This window comes from Symphalangus syndactylus, chromosome 4 (genome assembly GCF_028878055.3).
Source record: "Symphalangus syndactylus isolate Jambi chromosome 4, NHGRI_mSymSyn1-v2.1_pri, whole genome shotgun sequence".
Classification (NCBI taxonomy): Eukaryota; Metazoa; Chordata; class Mammalia; order Primates; family Hylobatidae; genus Symphalangus; species Symphalangus syndactylus.
Window position 1 is genome coordinate 141,394,570 of NC_072426.2, and position 21,397 is coordinate 141,415,966.

Below are 21,397 nucleotides of genomic sequence, written 5' to 3' on the forward strand. Positions count from 1 at the left end.
ACTCAAGCAACTCAATAACAAGAAAACAAGTAACCTGATTTAAAAATGGGTCAAGGACCCAAAGAGACAGTTCTCAAAATAAAATATGCTATTAGACAAAGGATATGTTTAAAAATGTTCAGCATCTTTAATCATGAAGGATATGAAAATTAAAGCTGCAATGAGATATCACCTCCCACCTGTTAGAATGGCAATTATCAAGAAGACAAAAGGTAAGTGTTGGTGAGGTTGTGCAGAAAAAGGACACCTGGTATTCTGTTCATGGGAATGTAAATTAGTATAGCCATTTTGAAAAACAGTATGGAGATTCCTCAAAAAACAAAACATGGAATTACCATATGATCCACAATCTCACTTCTAGATATATATCCGTAAAGATTGAGATCAGTGTATCAAGGAGATGTCTGCACTCCCATGTTCATTCCGGCATTGTCTACAAAAGCAAAGCTATGGAAACAACCTAAGTATCCATCAATGGATAAATGGATACAGAAAATGTAGTATACACACAATAGAATAATATACATGCTTTAAAAAGAAGGAAATTCTGCCATGTGCAACAATATGGATGAAACTAGAGGACATTGCAGTAAGTCACATTTCAAACGCTAATTCATCTGTGAAGCATTCTTCATTTACTTGCTGCCTAAGTAACTTGCCTCTTGAGGAATTGTTCGAAATATTTTTTGCAGCTTGCTTATGGCTCTTACCATTTATCATCTTGTATTCTGATAATTTTTAAAACCTACTAAACTGTAAATCCCTTTGAATCAAGAAACATGCCTTTTCATTTTCTTTTTAAGTTGCTTTGTTTTATTCCTTAATAGAGTATCTATGTAACATTGAGATTGAGGTTACAGGTTCTGTCATTGGACTGCCTAGGTTCAAATTTCACTCTTCCACTTCAAGAGTGAGATTTTAGGCAATGTTCTTGACTACAGAGTAATTCCATTTCCTCTCTACTATCTATCTATGCTGTGGATAAAATATGGGCAATAACAGTACCAAGCTCATAGAGTTGTTGTAAGAAAAACAAGTATATTGACTTGAAACAATGTTTAGAATAGAGGAAAAGCTTTATTATTGATAACATTTATTACTGTACAGGTTGTAGATAATCAAATGATATTTAAGTAAATAAGTTACAACCAAACATTTTAAAATTTTCATCAGGGAAATTTTCATAAACATAAAATAGAATTATATTAACTAATTAACTACCATCTTTCCCAATAGTTTTCAAGATTTTGCCACACTTGTATCAAAAGGTGTCTCATGACCCTCTTTTCCATGGAATATTATAAACCAAATACCAGATATCATAATTTCCCTTAAGGACATGTTTTTTAAAAGCTAAATCACAAAATAATGATGAATAAAATTATATATTAAGTAACTATTATCTGGGAGAAAATTAGGGAATATTATCAAATCTCTTTTCTCTGAATTATCTAATAATCTTAGGGAAAGGATTTTGGTCTCAAATATTTTGACAATTTTTGTTCATATTCACATATTTAGTCTATAATAAAATCCATAAGACCTGCAACTTACTAAAATAATCATAAAAAATAATTGTAGTTGAAAACTCTTCTATTGTTTCTAATTAAAAAATAATTTTAATTGAAAATTCTTCTTTTGCTTCTAATTCTGAATCCTATGGTTTTAATAAGTATATCTATTATTTTATAATTGCTATATGCTGTCTACATATAGCAATTATACAATATAAATTATACAATTATAGCAATTATACAACATAAATTATACAATTTTATAATTGCTATATGCTGTCTACATAGCAAAAACACAAGACCCTGATTCATACACAGACACATACACATACATAGTAGGACCTACTAGATTTTAATGTTTTTGAGCCAAGCAGCATGGTTCCATATATCTCTCATAGTACCAGGTATATTGGTAAGGTAATCAGATAATATTATAAATTGAATGCTGAAGAATATATATATATATATATATAGTTGCTCATTTTATATATATATATACATTTGTGGGGTTTTTTTTGTGTGTGTGTGTATTACATAAATACCTCCTGCTTCATGGCTTTTACTCATATTTTAACATCAGAATTATTTTGGATAGTTCTAGACCTATGGATGCTGCTCAGTTGACACTTGTAGTATTTTGTTCTTTCAATAAAGGATTATTTGCTCCTAATTCTCGTTCAAAGTATTTTAAAATTTTTATAAATGACCACTATATTGTTCAATAAATAGCAAGTAGCAGTAAAATAATATAATACAGATTCATTTTGTTATTTTTGGAATGATATATGAATATATCTAGATAGTTTCCAACACTATATTGAACTTTACAGATTTTTCTAAAATTTGTTTCCTTAAAATGCAATAGTTAAATATTAAAATTACATATATATAAATATAGGAATATTAAATGCAAAAAATGATGGTGAATATATTTCTCCAAAGACTTTTATTGGTGGATAATGAATTCTTTACTAAATATATTTAAAATAATTTTTTTTAATTTGTGTATTTTTAGTAGAGATGGGGTTTCGCCATGTTGGGCAGCCTCGTCTCAAATTCCTGACCTCAAGTGATCTGCCTGCCTTAGCCTCCCAAAGTGCTGGGATTAGAGGCATGGGCCACCAGGCCCAGCCCCTAAATACATTATTTTTCAATGTAAGAGCAGATAAACAGTAGTTGAAATATTTTTTTAAAATTGTATGGATACACATAGAACCTAGCAATTTAAGATAGGAAACTAGGGCTGGAGCACCTGAAAGAGTTTCCATGTTAACAACAATTAAGCAGAAAATAAATCATTAACTTTGTGGGTAATCAACTTAGCTTTCCATAAGTCATCAGCTTTTTCGAAAGGTTACATTTCTTTCATTAGTTGGCTACTTTATGTGTACTAAATCAACATACAACTGGGGATTAGGTTAATGGTTCTATTTATTTTGTGCAATAATTCTGCCTACTCACCTATGACTGATAACTAAGTATAAATACAGTATCTCAAATCACACTGTATCCAGATTTGCTTTTACATTTTCTTGCCTGAGTCTGAGGTGAACAGTGAACATATTTACATTTGATTTAACAGTGAACCTCAATTCTTTCTAGCTTCACAGTGAAACAAGTTTATGCAATTGATCAAATATTTTCATCCCTGAAGTTAACGATTACCATCAAAATGTTTTGTGGAGACTATGTGAGTATAATGCTTATTTCTGTAAAGCTTTTCACTCTTTTGAAACTTGATTTATAAAATTTCATTTGTGTGTTTTGACATTTTTAACACAAAATATTGTTTTAATTTGTTTTTATTAAATGTTTAATTAGTGGGTCTTCAATATAACTATTAAACAGTTAATATTGTGAAATCTTAAATCCATGCTAATTTTGAAACAACGTATTACCCCACAGAGGCAAGTTAGTTGTCCCTACTTTCATATGTAATTTGATTCAGAATTCTAACTGAAGTTATCATATGATTTTTATCTCGATATTGATTTCTATCTATAAAAAATTAAAATAATTTTGACTATTGATTTTATTTTAAATCCATGCTTTCTTTAGAAGATAGCTTATTTTTGAATAATTTTCTGTTGAATAGAAGCAATGTATAACAAGATTTAGTCTTTTTTTTTTTTTTGGCCTTGTCTGAATCATTTTAGTCAACTGCTCTAATAGTCATTAACTTTTTAAAAAGCCAACATAAACATTAAGTTCTCTGAATATGCTTTATATGGAAAGGTCTTCATTTCACATGGTCTTGAAAATTATATACAAATGTGAATTTATGCCTTGTGGTCTTAGAAATTATATACAAGTATATGTGTGTTAATGATGATTCTTTACAAATCTATATTATAAAAAAACTTTCAGGAGACTGAGGCAAGAGAATGGCGTGAACCCGGGAGGCGGAGCTTGCAGTGGGCCGAGATCGCGCCACTGCACTCCAGCTTGGGTGACCAAGCAAGACTCCATCTCAAAAAACAAAAAACAACTTTCTGGGAACTTTTATGCAAAAAAGTTATAACATAATTATTTTTTAAATTTTGGCACACAAAACATATTGTTTACTCATACAAAGTAATCAATGCAGGAAAATTTTACTTATATATTGTGTTTCTTCAGATAAATACTGAATTAGGACTTAAAATGCAGCTATTTTCCATCACTGTTAGTTTAACAATCTTAATTTCATCTTAAGATTTCAAGATCTCATTTTGCAGTTGAAAGTTACCATTATTGTTTTATTAATTGTGAGGAGGTTATATTTCACTATAGAGAAAAAAAGGTATCAAGTAATTAGGCCAGCATGGTAAATGATTAAATTTACAAATGCCTATTGTTTTCTCTTTCTGTTCATTTGAGTATAATTATTTGGGAGTAATTACTATTATATTCTACGCATTGTGTGGTCTAATGTTACTATTTATATGCCCATTTTTCAAAAGAAACATTTATAGAATATTTAAATTATATTTCTGGGATTATTAAACATTACCATGATAACAAGATTTTTTTTAAATGCAATTATTTGCTATGCTTCTGCAGCAAATAAAGAAAACTGAAGATGAAAGATTTGGATTTGAGCATACCTAAGAATCCATTTTAAGTACTTTTGATTAGTTATTTTAGTGATGAATGTTATGTTTTATGTATAATCTCAGCAAGTGTGGATGGTAAAATGGTTTTACATAATCAATATCAGTATAGTTTAAAGTAATTTTCTATCTTAAGGTATATGACCCCAGTGGTCAGAATTTAGTGTTAAAAAGGCCAATGTTTTTTTTTTTTTTTTTTTTTTTTTTTGAGACGGAGTCTTGCTCTATCACCCAGGCTGGAGTGCAGTGGCCCGATCTCGGCTCACTGCAAGCTCCGCCTCCCGGGTTCACGCCATTCTCCTGCCTCAGCCTCCCCGAGTAGCTGGGACTACAGGCGCCCGCCACCACGCCCGGCTAATTTTTTTTGTATTTTTAGTAGAGACGGGGTTTCACTGTGGTCTCGATCTCCTGACCTCGTGATCCACCCGCCTCGGCCTCCCAAAGTGCTGGGATTACAAGCGTGAGCCACCGCGCCCGGCCAATGTTTAAGGCCAAACTTATCTCTTTAATCTGATGTTCTCGAGCAAGAGACAGGCTCTTCTGTTGACAAGTAATTTCTTATTTTATAATGTGGGTAGTAATTGACTGAGTTGTTTGTTAAAAATACGTCCCTAGATCCTCCTTATTTAGCAGTCCTGATGCAGTATATATAACATCTGAACTTATACACTTGATATAAAAGGGTTACAATTTTTGAGAGCCACAGAGATAGGTAGTTCATTACTCTCAGTTACAAAGTATAGAAAAGTTAAATACAAGCAAGAGACAAGAATCATGGAAAAATGGTTACATTTCTGTAGGAGATAAACATACATAATATGTTAAAATTACTTTCTATATTTATGGGGTTAGGTGGGCCCCAGTGATTAAGGTAGTTTAAGTGTGCTTGTTACATTAAGAAGGAAATTTATCTTTGGTGCAATAGTGTATTTTACTTATGTGCCCGACTGTAAGACCATCTTTCAAAAGCAAGATTTAATTAAGAGATTATTGCAAGCCTGAGTTTTGATATATTAGTCAGATATAAATCACATTGTAGGAAGATATTATTATAATATTGTAATAGCTCTCTTAGAATGGAGGAAATTACTATACAGTGTACTTGCCCAAGTCAGGATCTAAACCCAGGTATCTCTATGTCCCTAGAGCTCAAATTCTTTTTATTAATATATAATGTCTCTTTAGAATACACCTGCCTCTTTAGAATACAATTTTCTTGTAAAAATTGTTAGCTGATTTTGTCCTGTTTTGTCATGAACTGATCCCCCTTTTTCATACAGTAGCATCTTATTTACTATAGATTCCTTTCTTAGATGATACCCTTCCTTTTGACCTCTAATAGGATTAGAGTTAACTTTAATCCTGTTCCCTTTTCTACCCTTTTGACACCTTTTCCTATGTCCATCATATTTATTGACTGACAGAAAATGTTAATCATAGCAGTATGAAAAGTAAGATACATGTTGATATCATATTTCTTACCTAAAATAGCATTAGGTATTATACAAACGTATAGAAATTATTATAATAATTTACTGAGTGTCTATATACATCATCCATACCTTGTTTAATTTAATCTTCACAGCAAATTGTCCTATAAGAATACCATTTAACAGGCGAAGGTTTGAAGTTCTTTTGGAGGTACTAGATATTCTACCCAAATGTTTTATACATATTATTTTTGTGTTTGCAATCTTCTAGGACAGTATTATCATCCCCTTTTTCCAGATGAAAATACTGAGGTTCAGAAAAATTAAATACTTTTCCCAGGAGTTAAAAGCCAGAAGGTGACAGTTACATAGGATCCTGTGTAACTCCAAAATCATTTCTACCACAAAGAGAGAAAAAAATGCCTAGGTATGATTATTCTTTGTGACCCCAATTAAATGAGAAAAACTTAGCAGCAGTATCTTTACAAAGATGCTTTGACTCATGAGTTTGCCTCAGAATAGCTCAAGAGCACCGAAGTCAGGCAGCAGCATGTTAGGCAGTGTCTATTATGGGCAATGAGACATATAGCATTTTAGCCTAACTAGAATAAAATAAATGCGTTGGTTTTTAGCAGTGGATTACATGTAGCGAAGGAAAAGCACTCCATAAATCAGAAATGAATTCAGAGCATATTACCTAGGAGTGATTGCAGACTGAGAACACATCTCATGGGAGGAGAGGCTGTTGATAAGGCAAGATTATTTTCAAAACTGTCTTTTCCTATAGAAAGTAATTCCCAGGACAAAAACTTCCATCCAAGAAATCTGACTTTGATTGTTTATCTGCAGTATGACTTACTGAGCAAATATTATTAAAAGGTTATTCATACTTTAGATTGCTTTTCACTATCACAAGACTACATTGTCTGAACTTTACACACTTTGATTCAACAAAAGTTATGAATCATGCTGTTATGGCTTCAACTTTTACTGAAGCTTCTGTAGAACTAATAAGAGTTGGATTGGAAAAATTAAATTTAACTTTTTCCTTGAAGTGGCACGCATACACGTTGTTAATTTTTAAAAATATACCATTATAACAACCATAGATTGCTTTTAAGCTAGGGGCTGGGCAAACATGACTATAGCATAGTGGCTAAACATACACTTAAATCTAGTCTTTCGGCATAGGATCTGTGTGACTGAGCACAATTTGCTGAATCTTTCTGCATCTCAATTTTTTTTAACCTGTTAAGTGAGTGTGATAGCAGCACCTGTCTTATAAGGGTCTCTTGAGAATTGTTTGGCATATAAAGCACCAAGAAGAGTATCTGGAGCATAGAAGCATCCCAAAAAAGATGAGCTATTATTCACAGTTTTATTTAGTACCAGTGCCAAAGCTTGAATCCAACTCTGTCTAATTCAAAAGCCCTGGCCTTCAGCAGCCCAATGCACTGCTTCTAGAGGGGAGGTTAAGTTTGTGTCCATTACTAATACAAATGCATATATATATTATATATATATATATATATATATACACAACATATACATAAGCATTTATGTATGTGTATATATATAACAGTCCCAAATTTTATAAAGAAATTTGAGAAACAACAAAAGTTTCACAAGGGGAAATATATTTTCTCTTGTACTTAGCATAATGTTTATTTGTAAGTAGATTGTATCATGCAAAAAATTTTCATAAACCCACTTACTTCAATTTCTGGTAACTTCTCTTCTTTATTATGGTAAAACTCCTGAAACATGTATTACACTCATTATATACATTTCTTCTCCTTCAATTCTCTCCATATCCACGCATTAGGTTTCTTTCTCAAATGCCGTGCCTGAACTGCTCTTATTAAGGTAAACAATGACCTTCATATGGTTAAATCCCATGCCTAATTCTCTCCTCTCATCTTACTAGATATATGGGTGTTATTAGACACAATCGCCTTTGCCAGAAATATTCCAGGGCTAAATTCTTGAAACTCTTCTCCTTCCTCCTTATAGCCTCTCCTTTGGTCATAACATCCAATATAATGGTTTTAATTACATTCTATATACAGACTCTTTTCTGAATTTATGTCTCAACCCACAACGTATGCATGAACCCCAGATTCCTGTAACCAAGTGTCTACTCAGTGAGTAGAAACTCATTCTCTTATTAGTACAGAAAAAGGAAAGTTAAAAAAAAATTAAGCCTTCCTATTATCTTTGGCTCAGATTCTCTCATACCTGACATTATCATTGCCTGCCAACTTCCGTAGTGGCTTCCTACCTGGTGTCCCTGGTCCCACCTCCAGGTACTGGTCAGAGAGTAATAAATATCATTGTCATAAACCCTGCCCTCTTGAAACATGTATTTCATTGATGTATAGGATTCATACTCACTCTGCAATTAGACAAAGTAATGGAATAGGAGGCAAAAGTCAGCAAAGAGGATATTTTGAGAAAGCCATCTCGGTTAGCAAGTTCTTAATTTATCATAATAGCTAGAAAAATAAGAAGACTTCAATTTGTAGAATCACTTACATTTTTCCAAGTGAGAAGTTAGAACACCTCTCTAGATATGTTGGTTTATCTTGAATGGGCTAGTTTTTGAGATTATTATAAAATTATCTGTTATTTTGACATTATACTTATACCATTAACATTAATACAGTGTGCCCATTTAAATAAATATTACTTTAAATCTAAGGCACTCTTGAAATTTAAAAAAAAAAAGATGTTTAACTATATGTTCTTTTTTTTATTTTTCCTAATTAATCAACTTATTTAACAAACAGTAGAGGAAGAAAGTCATTAGATTATCACAAATGACAAGCGTTAAGAACATACTTCTTTACTTAACCCTTAGGGTGAAGTCTTCAGAAATTATGTTTAAGCAGTATGAATCATAGTTAGTTTAATGAGTCATTTATTTCTGCAATTAGGTGGAGAGGAAAAAGCAGAAAGAAAGGAGTCATTTAAAGGTCATTACTTACCAACTTTTCATTTTTCAGTACAGCCTCACACACACCAACATCCGACCCTTATCTACCTTAGAGTTCTTCTATCAGTAGAAATTATTTGTAATCAGAAGTAGCTCAGCCTGATTCATCAAAAAGGAAGAGATTGCAATAATTTTTAAAAAGAGATCTCAGAGTTTATGCTGTCAATCTCCCAGCATCAGCTTCTTCTAAATAGTCTCCAGCTATTTGTAAGACTTTACTCATAGCTTTTGGACATGCGTTTGTAATCAAAGGCAGAGTAAAACTCGCTTCCTGGGGCCCATTTTTCTTTGCCAGCATCACAGTCTCACACCACACAGTTATGAATATATTCTTCCTCAGTTATACTTTTATTTATGTCCTGTAGACATTCTGGGTAATTATGCTAGAAGGAACCAGAAAAAAAAAAGACTATTGCAAGTATCATGTACAAAACATAAAAGTAAATCCACACAAGATAATGTGTTTTATATACTCCTATTATAGATATAGTTGGAATCAACTTCACTCACAGCAACTTTGGATTGGCTTTTCATCTTTATTTGGTGGCAATTTGTAATAATAAAGCAACAGAATGTCTTAATGTATTTTATCATTCTATCTCTTAATTGAAACATTTCTGCTATTTTGTTTTTAAATAAGCCAGAATGGAAGGCATTGTAGTAATACTTTTTCAGTTATGTAAAAAGAAAGCACTTTAACCCCAGCAGATATAGTGTTCTTAGTACTGTGAATTAGTAATCATTTTAAAATATGTAAATCATACTGTATTTTATTGGTGGGTTATTCTTTGTTGTTGCCATTAGTACAGTAGTAAACTTCTTGAATTATTGTTCAACCCTTTGGAGATATTGAATAAATGTACATATTCTTCTAGGCATTCATTTAGTTGCCAGTCTGAAAATATTGTTTGAAAAGGTAAGTATGAAAATGGTCAAAGGTGCTGAAAGAGAGAGGCGTTAGTACCTGGGGACACATGCACCTTCTGTGTACCTTTCCTCACCTGTGGGCTGACTGCTGTGTGTTTAATCAAGAGTGCAACTCACATATAGGAAAGTAAATATTCACAGTGAATACAGTAGTCCCTTCACAGCAGAAAAGGGTTAGATTCAGGAACCCTCAGTGAAAGGTCATTAGTGGTTTTGAAATAAGACTTTTTCATGTAACAGTGGTTACAACTGAACCTAATACAACTTAACGATCAGAAGAAACTCTTCAAGATCTCATTCCCTTCTGGTTCTTACTTTGTTTCATTCCAGATATTGTGAATACTAGAATGACTGTGGGCAACTATGCTTGGTTTTCTTCAAGATATTCAATGACTTCTAATTTCATGACTTAGTGGACTTGGTCTTTTTTTTTTTAATATATGATCCATATGCTTCAGAGACAGAAATGGTTTTTTATAAAATGTTATTTTAGTCATTTGGCAGAAGGAAATCAGTATCAAATAGTACCTCCTCTCAGAATCACGGGGTTACATATAAACTGTCTGCCAACAATAACAGAGAAACAAGTGAGTTAGTCCCTTTCAAATATTAGGCTTCTTTCTCTCTCCTGCAACATGCAAGAGTTCAGCTTTATAATCTAGGTTCATTTCCTTTTTGTTCTTTCTCAATGCTTTTTGCATACTGAGAAAATTTTCAAACAAAAATTCATGTAATCTAGAATCAGTCGTAGAAATTTTTAAGATAGGTGCACTAAACTCAGAAAACTAGTCAAATGGTGTATTGTAATTAAAGGCATCAGATTAACTTTTCTTACATTTAGTCATTTTTTAGTCTAGATTTTTAAAATCTGATTTAGAGAGACATGTAGACAGGTTGAATTTTCAAAAATACTTAGCTTTATTGGCAACGTAGCTTATTCTTCTCTCATCTGATTTTGATTTGCGAGAACATTCTTTCCTTAGACTGGGATATAAAACAGATTCATCATGAAATTTTACTTCCCTGTAAGGCTTTCTGTCACCTCGCTATGACAATGTGTGAGGCAGGACATTTCCGTATGGTTACGATGATTGTCACCCGTCTTTCTATTCACAAACTTGTTCCCTCCTTAAGCCTCTCACACAGGTTCCTTCATCTTTAGCTCTAAGTGCTCTGCTTCTCTCTCTTGTATGGGGTGCTCTTCAAAGTGAAGACAAAAACAACTGGGATCTGTTTCCTGCTACAACTCATCATTATTCCCATGTTTGAACCTCTATCTTAATTCTACAGTTGTAATTCTTATGAAATTATTTTGTCAAACTCTACGGTTTGAAGCTAAATTCAAACCAATGTGGTAAGTTCTGATTTAAAAGGTTGCCATATTTGGTTTTATGAGACTAGATATGCACCTAAAAATACTATGTTTAAACATTTTTTTGGGAACATTTCAGATTTACAAGAAAAAAGTTGTCAAAATAATTCATAATTTGAATTACCCTTCCCCCCAGCTTTCCCTAATGTTTACTTTTTATATAGCCATATTGAAGTTATCAAAACAGGATATTAACATAAGCACAGTGCAACTAACTAAACCCCAGATATTGTTTAGATACCACTTTTTCTGCTAATCTTTTGGTTTCCTGCTTGATATGGTTTGGATCTGTGGCCCCACCAAATCTCATGTAGAATTGTAATGCCCAGTATTGAAGGTGGGGCCTGGTGGGAGGTCATTGGATAGTGGGGACTGTTTCTCATGAATCGTTTAGTACTATTCCCTTGGTGCTGTTCTCATGAGTGTGAGTTCTTGCAAGATCTGGTTGCTTAAAAGGGTGTAGCACCTCCCACCTGGCTCTCATTTTCCTTCCCTGGCTGTGTGATGTGCTGGCTGCATGATGTGCTGGCTGCCCCTTTGCCTTCCTCCATGATTGTAAGTTTCCTGAGGCCTCCCCAGAAGCCGAGCCCATGCCAGCATCATGCTTCCTGTTCCTGTGGAACTGTGGGTCAATTAGACCTCTTTTCTTTATAAATTACCCAGCCTCAGATATTCGTTTATAGCAATGTGAGAATGAACTAATACACTGCTCCCAGGAGCTAATGGCCATTGGGAACACTTTTAGGCTTAATCTTACTTTTGACGTTTCTTTCTTTTCTCTTTTCTTTGTTTTTTTTTGTTTTGTTTTGTTTTGTTTTTTTTTTTTGAGCGGGGGAAGGAGGCAGGGGGAAGCTTTTCCTTACTTACAGCTACAAGATGCATTAATCTAATCTTGTATTTTTGTATTTTTTCCTATTCCACTCCTGGAATTAACCACTTCTCCAAAAAGCCCTGATTCCTTTCATTGAAGACTGATATTTAAAACCAAGATATGGATACTAGTTATACTCATTGCTACTGGGGTATCACTGTTTATATGCCCTCTTAAGAGTACAGAGCTAAAAATATGTGTGTATACTAACCCATTTATCTGCACACATCTATATTTACTTTTGTACATGTGTATGCATATATGTTTGCATGTATGCATGTCTCCATCTACCTTCCTACTTATCTATTTCTCTGTCTCTATCTATACATCTGTCTACCCTCTATCTTCATACTAATACCTCCAATCTAAACAACACTGTTCTAAGCTTCACCATTATTTGTTACTTCTTTCTCAGACAGTGAAAACTAAGACTATCAATATCTGAAATTTCTTTGCTTATTTGTTTAACCCTATCATACATGTAGTTTAAAACTTGCTAAGCCATTACTCTGTGAGAAACAACTTTACCAACAGTACATTGTTTGGATTATTTTTATTTTTAGCTTTACAGTTCAGTCAAAACACTATTTTCTAAAGTTACTTAGGGCACGTCCCCTCTCTCCACCGAGCTTATTGTGGTTATGAGATTTATTTGTTATATAAGTAAATTTGCTACAAACTGCATTTTCTGTTGGGTTTCCCATACATCTTTGTTGATTTTGTTAAACTTACATTTAACAAAATGTGCTTTCTGTGGTATAAAATTTTATGACTTAAGTCATGTATCCAGTGCCACATTTCCTTATGGAAGACTTCCATTATCCAAAAATTCCTCCACACTGCCTGTCAGTAGTCAGCTACTGACCCCAGACTCCAAACTCTGGCAAATATTGCACTGTTTGCCGCTGCTATAGTTTCACCTTCTTTAGAATGTCATAGGAACAGAGTCATAAACTATTGAACCTTTTGGACATGGCTTCCTCCGCTTAGTAGAAACATTTAACCCTTATTCATATTGTATTAATCAATAGTTCTGCCATTTTATTGCTGAGTCGCTGTCTGTTGTATGGATGTACCACAATTTGTTTATCTACTCACAGTTTGAATGGATAAACTGTGGGTTGTTTCAGGATTTAGTGATTATAAACAAAGCTGCTATAAATATATCAAGTTAAAGTTTTTGAGTGCAGTTATGTTTCCATTTCTTTTGGGTAAACACTTAGGAGTGAGATTGCTAGGTCATATGGTAACAGTATGTTTAGCTTTAGAAAAAACTGTTTTCCCAAAGTGACTATACAATTTTGCATTCTCGCCAGCAATATATTACAGTAGAATATCATTGTAGTTTTACTTTGCATTTCTTTATGGGTAATGATATTGATCATATCTTCACGTGCTCATTTACTGTATCTTCATTGTGAATGTGTTTGTTTAAAATACTTCCCTATGTTTATATCATTTTCTTTGTTTATATTGTCCTATACATATTCTGGATTAAACGTTTTAGGAAAATGTAACTTATACACCTTCCCTTTCTTTCTGTGGGTTGCCTTTTCAGTCCTTTAACAGTGCTTTTCACCAAGCAAAAGTTTTCAGTTTTGACAAAGTCTAATTTATTTTTTCATTATGGATCATATTATTGTTGTCATTTCTAAAAATTCTTTCACTAACCCAAGTCATGTAGATTTTTTCCTATATTTTTCTTCTAGAAGTTTTATAGACTTACATTTCAATTTAGGTCTATGACATACTTTGAATCAATTTTTGTATAAGGCATGAAGTATAGGTCAAGCTTATTTTTTTATATGAATCTCCAATTTTTATAGTACCATTTCTTGGGAAAACTGTTTTTTCTCTATCAAATTGTTTTCACTACTTTGTCTGCATTTATGTGAGTCTAGATTTTTTATTCTGTCCAGTCGAGCTATACTTCAATATTGTTACCTAATAGCAGAGTTTCATTAGTACTATGACTTATTAATAATAATTCTTAAAATCAATTAGCATTACTCCTACAATTTTGGAGTTTATTTTCAAAATTGTTTCAGCTATTCTAGGTATTTTGCATTTCCACAAAAATTTTTGAATAAAATTGTCAACATTGACACAAAATTCTGCCAGGATTTCGACTGGGATTTTGTTGAAAATGTAGGCCAATTTAAGGAGAATTGGCATCTTAACAATATTAAGTTTTCTAGCCATGAAAAGGGTACATATCTTTATTTACTTAAGTCTTCTTTAATAACTGTCAGAAGTATTCTGTTTCTTCAATTCCAATATGTATAATACTTATTTCTTTTGATTTTCTTATTGCATTGCCTAAGATTTTTCGGTATGGTATGGAAGTGATGAAAAATAACATTCTTGCTTTCTTCCTAGTCTAGAGCAGACTGGGGCGGTGGAAAGGGTGGTGAAGCATTCAATATTTCACCTTTAATTTTAGATGTAGGGTTTTTGTAGATGTCTTTTACCAAATTAATGAAGTTGCTTTGTCTTTTAAGTTTGCTGAGTTTTTAACATGAATAGATGCTATACTCGTCAAGTGTTTTTTCTGCACCATGTTTTGATGACCATATAAGTTTTATTTCTTAAATTGTTAATAAGGTGAACTAAACTGATTGATTTTTGAATGTTGTGCCAGTCTTGCCTTATTGCGATAAACACAACTAAGTTGTACTACCTCCTCCTTTTTATATATTACTACATTGAATTTTCTTGTATTATGTTGGGCATATTTGCATTTATGTTCATAAGGGTTACTAGCCTACAATTTTCTTTCCTTGTAGTGTTGGTTTGGTTTTTGTATTAGTATAATCTAGGTTCATAAAATGAGCCAGAAAGTGTTCTCTTCTATTTTCTAGAAAAAATTTGGTAGAATTGGTATTATTTCTTCCTTAAATAGTTGGCAGAAATATCCAGTAAAACCATGTAAGCTGGAGATTTTCTTGCTGAAAGGTTTCTAAATACAAATTCAGTTTTCTCAACAGATATGAGGCAATTTAAGTTACCTGCTTTTCTTGAATGAGTTTTGGTAATTTTAGTCTGTCAAGAAATTTAAATTGAATATATATGGGCATTGAATCATTCATAGCATTCCTTTTGATAGGAATGTTGCCACCTATTTTTATGTTTATAGTTTGTATCTTAGTTTTTCTTTGTAAATTGGCTACAGTTCTATCAATTTTATTGTTGTCCAAATAACTTTACTTCATTTTATTTCTTTATTTTTCTCTTTTTAATTTTATTGATTTTACTCTTGTCTTTATTACCTCCTACCTCCTGTTTGCATTGCATGTAAATTTCTATTATTTCTCTAATTTCTTATGGTGAAAACTTAAATTTTATTTTATTCTAATACATATATATATTTAATGTTATAAATTTTCCTTTAGGCACTGAAACATATGAGTATTAAAAGTGGCAGACTTGTGTGATAAATGTAGATGAGTGAATTTGTTTCTTCTCTTGTTTTGATCAGCAAAGGTCCATGTGGTCTTGAAAGCTTTTGGGATCTGTAGATTTGGGCACTTTTTTTTTTTACTTTTATTTTGAGTTCAGGAGCACATGTGCAGGTTTGTTATACAGGTAAACTCGTGTCATGGGAGTTCATTGTACAGATTACTTTGTGACTCAGGTATTAAGCCTATTACCCCTGAGTTATTTTTCCTGACTCTCTCCCTTCTCCCACCCACCTCCCTCCAGTATGCCCCAGTTTCTGTTGTTCCCTTCTATATGTCCATGTGTTCTCATTATTTAGCTCCCACTTATAAATGAGAACACGTGATATTTGTTTTTCTCTTCCTGTGGTAGTTTGCTAAGGATAATGGCCTCCAGCTCCATCCATGCTTCTGCAAAGCACACAATCTCATTCTTGTTTATGGCTGTGTAGTATTCCATGTTGTATATGTGCCACATTTTCTTTATCCAGTCTACCATTGATAAGCATTTAGGTTGATTCCATGTCTTTGCTATTGTGAATAGTGCTATAGTGAACATACACATGCATTTGTCTTTATGATAGAATGGTTTATATTCCTTTGGTTATATATCCAGTAGGGGGATTGCTGGGTCAAATAATAGTTCTGTTTTTGGCTCCTTCAGGAATCACCACACTGTTTTCCACAATAGTTGAACTAATTTACACTCCCACCAACAGTGTATAAGCATTCCTTTTGCTCTAGAAGCTCATCAGCATTTGTTATTTTTTGACTTTTTATTAATAGCCATTCCGACTGGTGTGAGATGATACCTTATTGTGGTTTTGATTTGCATTTGTCTAATAATCAGTGATGAGCTTTTTTTCATATGCTTCTTAGCCATGTATATGTCTTCTTTTGAAAAGTATCTGTTCATGTCCTTTGCTCACTTTTCGGAGTGTTTCACACATACTCCAAACATGGAGTTGTTTGTTTTTTCTTTGTGGATTTAAGTTGCTTATCAATGCTGGATGTTAGATCTTTGTCAGCTGCATAGTTTGCAAAAGTTTCTCCCATTCTGTAGGTTGTTTACTGTGTTGACAGCTTCTTTTGTTGTAATTTATTAGATGCCATTTGCCATTTTTTGCCTTTGTTGCAATTGTTTTTGGTATCTTTGTCATGAAATCTTTGTCCATTCCTATTACTTGGGTACTTTTTAATGCAAACAATTTTAGGTCAACAATAAGTACAAACAATTTTGGGTCAACAATACTTTAAAATCATTTATTATGAATTTCTATAGCATAATGTATGGCAAATGGATAAAATATAGATGGTGGACCTGTAAAAATCTTAAAGTTTTAATTTTACAACTCCATTAAGCTAGGCATTTCTAATTTTATATCAGTGTGATTCTTGAAAACAATATAGTGTTCCATGGAACTCTTGGAAGAACAACCAAAACCCGTGTGATATTACAGGCAGGTGCTAATTATAAGAAGAAGAAAGAAGAGAAATAGAATGAATGATAATTACTATTAATTGAAATACATATCTCATTAATCTTCATAGTAACTGAAACTTACAAAACGTCTACAACTTTTACTTTACCAGCCTGGGCAACAAAGTGAGACTCTGTCTCAAAAAAAAAAAAAAAAAAATGTACTGCTTTGTCCAGCAAGGAACAAAGATGATTTAAAATCAAGTCTGCTTTACTGCCTTACTTTAGTGAGATATCTACGTCTGTTATCACAAGAGAAATGGAGAGGAGGTTCTAACATTTTCTGGCTATGCTTTATTTTTTACAATGTCCAGAGAAGGTAATTATCAGATGTTTTCTGGTTACATGATACGTGATTTTTGCTCCAGTCTGTCACTTCCTTGATAGATGTATGCTTCTTTTTATGCCCTTCTCTTCCCAATCAGAAAAAAAAAAGTTAAACCATATAGGATAAAATACATTACATATAAAAGTTCCTGCTATTTTTAGATGTGTTTCCCATGAGATGCCTCAAAGATTAAGGCATTTAAATTAGTGGCAAAAAGTATGGAGAGCCTCATGGAGTTCTTAGGAATATTATCCCCCACACTGCAGGTTAGTTGAGAGCCTCTTCAAAAGACCAAAGTATACTGTAAAATTATCGCATTAGAATTCCTTTTATATGGATTTCATTGGAAGTAATATAAGCAGGCCAATAAAAAAGAAAAAATATGGATTTACTTGATTACAAAACTGTTAAATAGTTCTTTCAGGATAAAATAGATTTAGACCAAGAATGTCAATAAAAGGGGGCAGCAGAGTGAAGGAAACAAAAGAGTTTCAGTGGAGAATAGGAGCAATTTAAGTGTTCAGAGATTTTTTAGTGAATATCTCTTTGACATTGTTAATTTCACTTTCCAATTATATAAAATGATGAGAAATTGTTGTATTTATCCTTTACCTAAAATATATTTTTGAACAACACCGAAATGTTTTTATCAGATAGTTTAATTAATTAAATTCAGGATAATTACTGGAGGCAAAAACCATGTGCCTTTATTTCATTCCTAAATTGTTCATTTAAACTCACTAGGACTAGTTTTCCATAGGTCCTATATTGGTAAGTTTAGGCTTCTATAACAAAATACCATAGACTGGGGGCTGAAATAACAGAAATTTATTTATCACAGTTCTGGAGGCTGGAAAGTCCAAGATCAAGGTGTCAGCAAATTCGGTGTCTGCGGAGGGCCCCCTTCCTGGCTTGCAGACGGCCACTTTCTTGCTGTGTCTTTACACAGGGGATGGAGACTCAGCTTTTTCTCATAAAGATACTAATCCCATCATAGGGTCCCCATTCTCATGACCTCATCTACATCTAATCATTTCCCAAAGGTCTCATCTCCAAATACCATTATATTGGGGGTTAGGGCTTGAACATATTAATTTTGGGGGACATGAACAGCCAGTCCATTTAAGTACCATTACTTTTCTGTTACTCTTAATTAAATGTTCGTAAGTCACTTGCACTCACAAAAATTTACAGAAATTTAAAATGTCTAATCTTGTGTCGAGGTAAAAATTATTTCCCTTTTTAGACCATATAGGGTAACTTCCTGATGTTGCCATGGCATTTGTAAACTGTGATGGCACTGGTGAGAGTATCTTTTAGCATGTTAATGTATTATAACTAGAGTATAATGAGCGGTGAGGACGACCAGGGGTCACTGTCATTGCCATCTTAATTTTGGTGGGTTTTAGCCGGCTTCTTTACTGCAACCCCTTGTATTAGCAAGGTCCTTATGACCTGTATCTTGTGCTGACCTCCTATCTCATCCTGTGATTTAGAATGCCTAACTGTCTGGGAATGCAGCCCAGTAGGTCTCAGCCTTATTTTACCCAACCCCTACTCAAGATGGAGTTGCTCTTTTTGAAACACCTCTGACGTTTGGTGTCATTTAGCTGGTATTATAGTCATTTCGCACTGATACACTATGGCCTTCAAAGATGTTTCTTTGGGACTATTATAGGTTTTTAGGATATTTCTCATGGCAAACAATCCTCTCTTGCCATCTTCTTATCAATCTGCTCCCTCTTAGAGTTCCTGTCATTCCTTCTAAGGGAGAATTTGGAGCCAGATCCCTTTAAAATGGTTTATGGCCAACTCCTCCTACTTTGTAGCACTTATGTAGTCTGTGGCAAAGTCTCACATCTTATGTCCCAATAAACTCTGGGAGTGCAACAAATTATTGGAATTCAGATATCCGATGTGAAGCCACCCTCTCACTTAAAATAGCTACGTAGCCATGCAATCTGAGCTTTAGACATTTCTCAATGTGCACCTAAGGTGTTCCCCAAATACAGTACACATTTCAAGTTCTCTGGGTGATCTCCTTGATGCTGACATCACCACCCTTCACCTCATTCCCCATGGCAGGACAAGGAGGTCTCAGAGAACACTATCACCTCTACCCAAATAAATTCCCTTTATAACCTCATCTAGGTTAGTAAGTGGCTATGAATAACAACACTGATTTTTAGAATTTTCTTTGCAAACCTGGTCTAGGGAATCTGTTCTTCACTTTGGAATGTGAATGCTCTTGGCAGCTATTATTTTGCCATCAGGTTACAGCCTCAGTGAAAGCTGAATTATAAAGGGACCAATTTTAAAATCTTGTTATGGTGGTACATGAACACTTTGATGTTTCCCACATTTTTTTCTACGATGTACCCATCTAATGAGAATTTCTACCAACCCTCACTTTCCAGAAAGGAGATCAATATATGTTTGGTGCACAGCAACCCATAACTGATTTCTGCTCAACATACCATATTTATTCATCAAAAATTTTCATTTTAATATAAAACACAGTATGAATTTTAATGGAATTTAATCTCCTAGGCATATGTGCTCAAGTTTTTAAAAATTATCAAAATTCTCTTACTCCTTCTTTGTAGCTATTACATTTTTTAAATGAAGAAAAATGATATCAAATACTCCAAATGCAATTTATATCAGAAAATTGATTTGGACTTAAGTACATGTTAGGAAAATGTTAGGTACATTACCAATAATTCAAAGTATAAAATAAATCACCAAGTTAGTATTATTTTTAAAAATAAAATGATAAAATTTCATTCCCCCTTTAGGCAAGTGACTTTATCATTTCCTGAATCTGTCATTGAGTGGTTTGGCAAAGAGCTGACAGAAGAATTTGAAGATCTTTTTAAAAAATAACTGCAGACTCCTTACCATATAATTTCATGATAATCAATATTTTCGGAATCATCTTTTTCTTGCCTATATAAAATCATAACAAAATATACATTCATGTCTTTATAAAACTAGGTACTCCTGAGAAATTAAAAATTACCTTTAAATATATTTTAAAAGCATTTTAGCTATATTAACCTAAGTTATCTAAGTTATCTCACTTAGTTTACACTCCTTACTATAATGCATCAATAAACTCCATGTTAGGCCGGGCATGGTGGCTCACGCCTGTAATCCCAGCACTTTGGGAGGCCGAGACAGGCGGATCACGAGGTCAGCAGATTGAGACCATCCTGGAGCACGATGAAACCCTGTCTCTACTAAAAATACAAAAAAATTAGCCAGGCCTGGTGGCAGGTGCCTGTAATCCCAGCTACTCGGGAGGCTGAGGCAGGAGAATGGCGTGAACCCAGGAGGCGGAGCTTGCAGTGAGCCGAGATAGCACCACTGCACTCCAGCCTGGGCGACAGAGCGAGACTCCGTCTCAAATAATAATAATAATAATAATAATAATAATAATAATAATAATAATAAATAAAAATAAACTCCATGTTAGAAGTAGAAACCTGTTAACCAACTGACAGAAAACCAATCAAGATAAAATGTGCTCCTTTTGTCTCCTTCATCCCCGGTTTAGTTATAGCTAGATGTATAGTTATATAAAGAAAACTAGTAACGAAATGCCTTCCACCCATATTAATGATGCTACAACATTTTTATTTGTGTTAATTCTTTTTTTTTTTGATATTTGTACATTTTATTTCCCTGACTAGAATAGAAATGCTGTGTAGGGCATTCATTTAAAATAGTTTAAGGTAAAAATTACCCTAAACAAACTGGCTCTTACTTCTAATTCTGTAATACATATTATTTGTCTACCAAGGTTAATTTCAAAATTCTAAAACTTTTGTTTCCATTGAAATTCTTTCATATAGAAGTCTAGAAGTTCTTTAGTCTATAGTTAAACAACTTATTTATGGATTGCCCAGTCCAGGTTTTGTTTAGCTGCAAACTGGCTTTACTGTAAAA

At 33.3% G+C, this 21,397-nt stretch overlaps 1 protein-coding gene across 6 annotated transcripts in view; it reads left to right on the plus strand.

The window, feature by feature from the left end:
• The window catches only part of ANXA10 (annexin A10), a 147,309-nt gene that overhangs the window by 46,096 nt on the left and 79,816 nt on the right, over positions 1 to 21,397 (plus strand). For 3 of the 6 annotated variants that reach the window (XM_063638410.1, XM_063638409.1, XM_055276359.2), the window contains one exon: positions 3,117 to 3,204. The exons of the other annotated variants lie outside the window; for them this stretch is intronic. In XM_063638410.1, the coding sequence (XP_063494480.1) occupies positions 3,117 to 3,204 (88 nt within the window). The remainder of the gene's footprint in view (positions 1 to 3,116; positions 3,205 to 21,397) is intronic. 6 annotated transcript variants of the gene reach the window in all.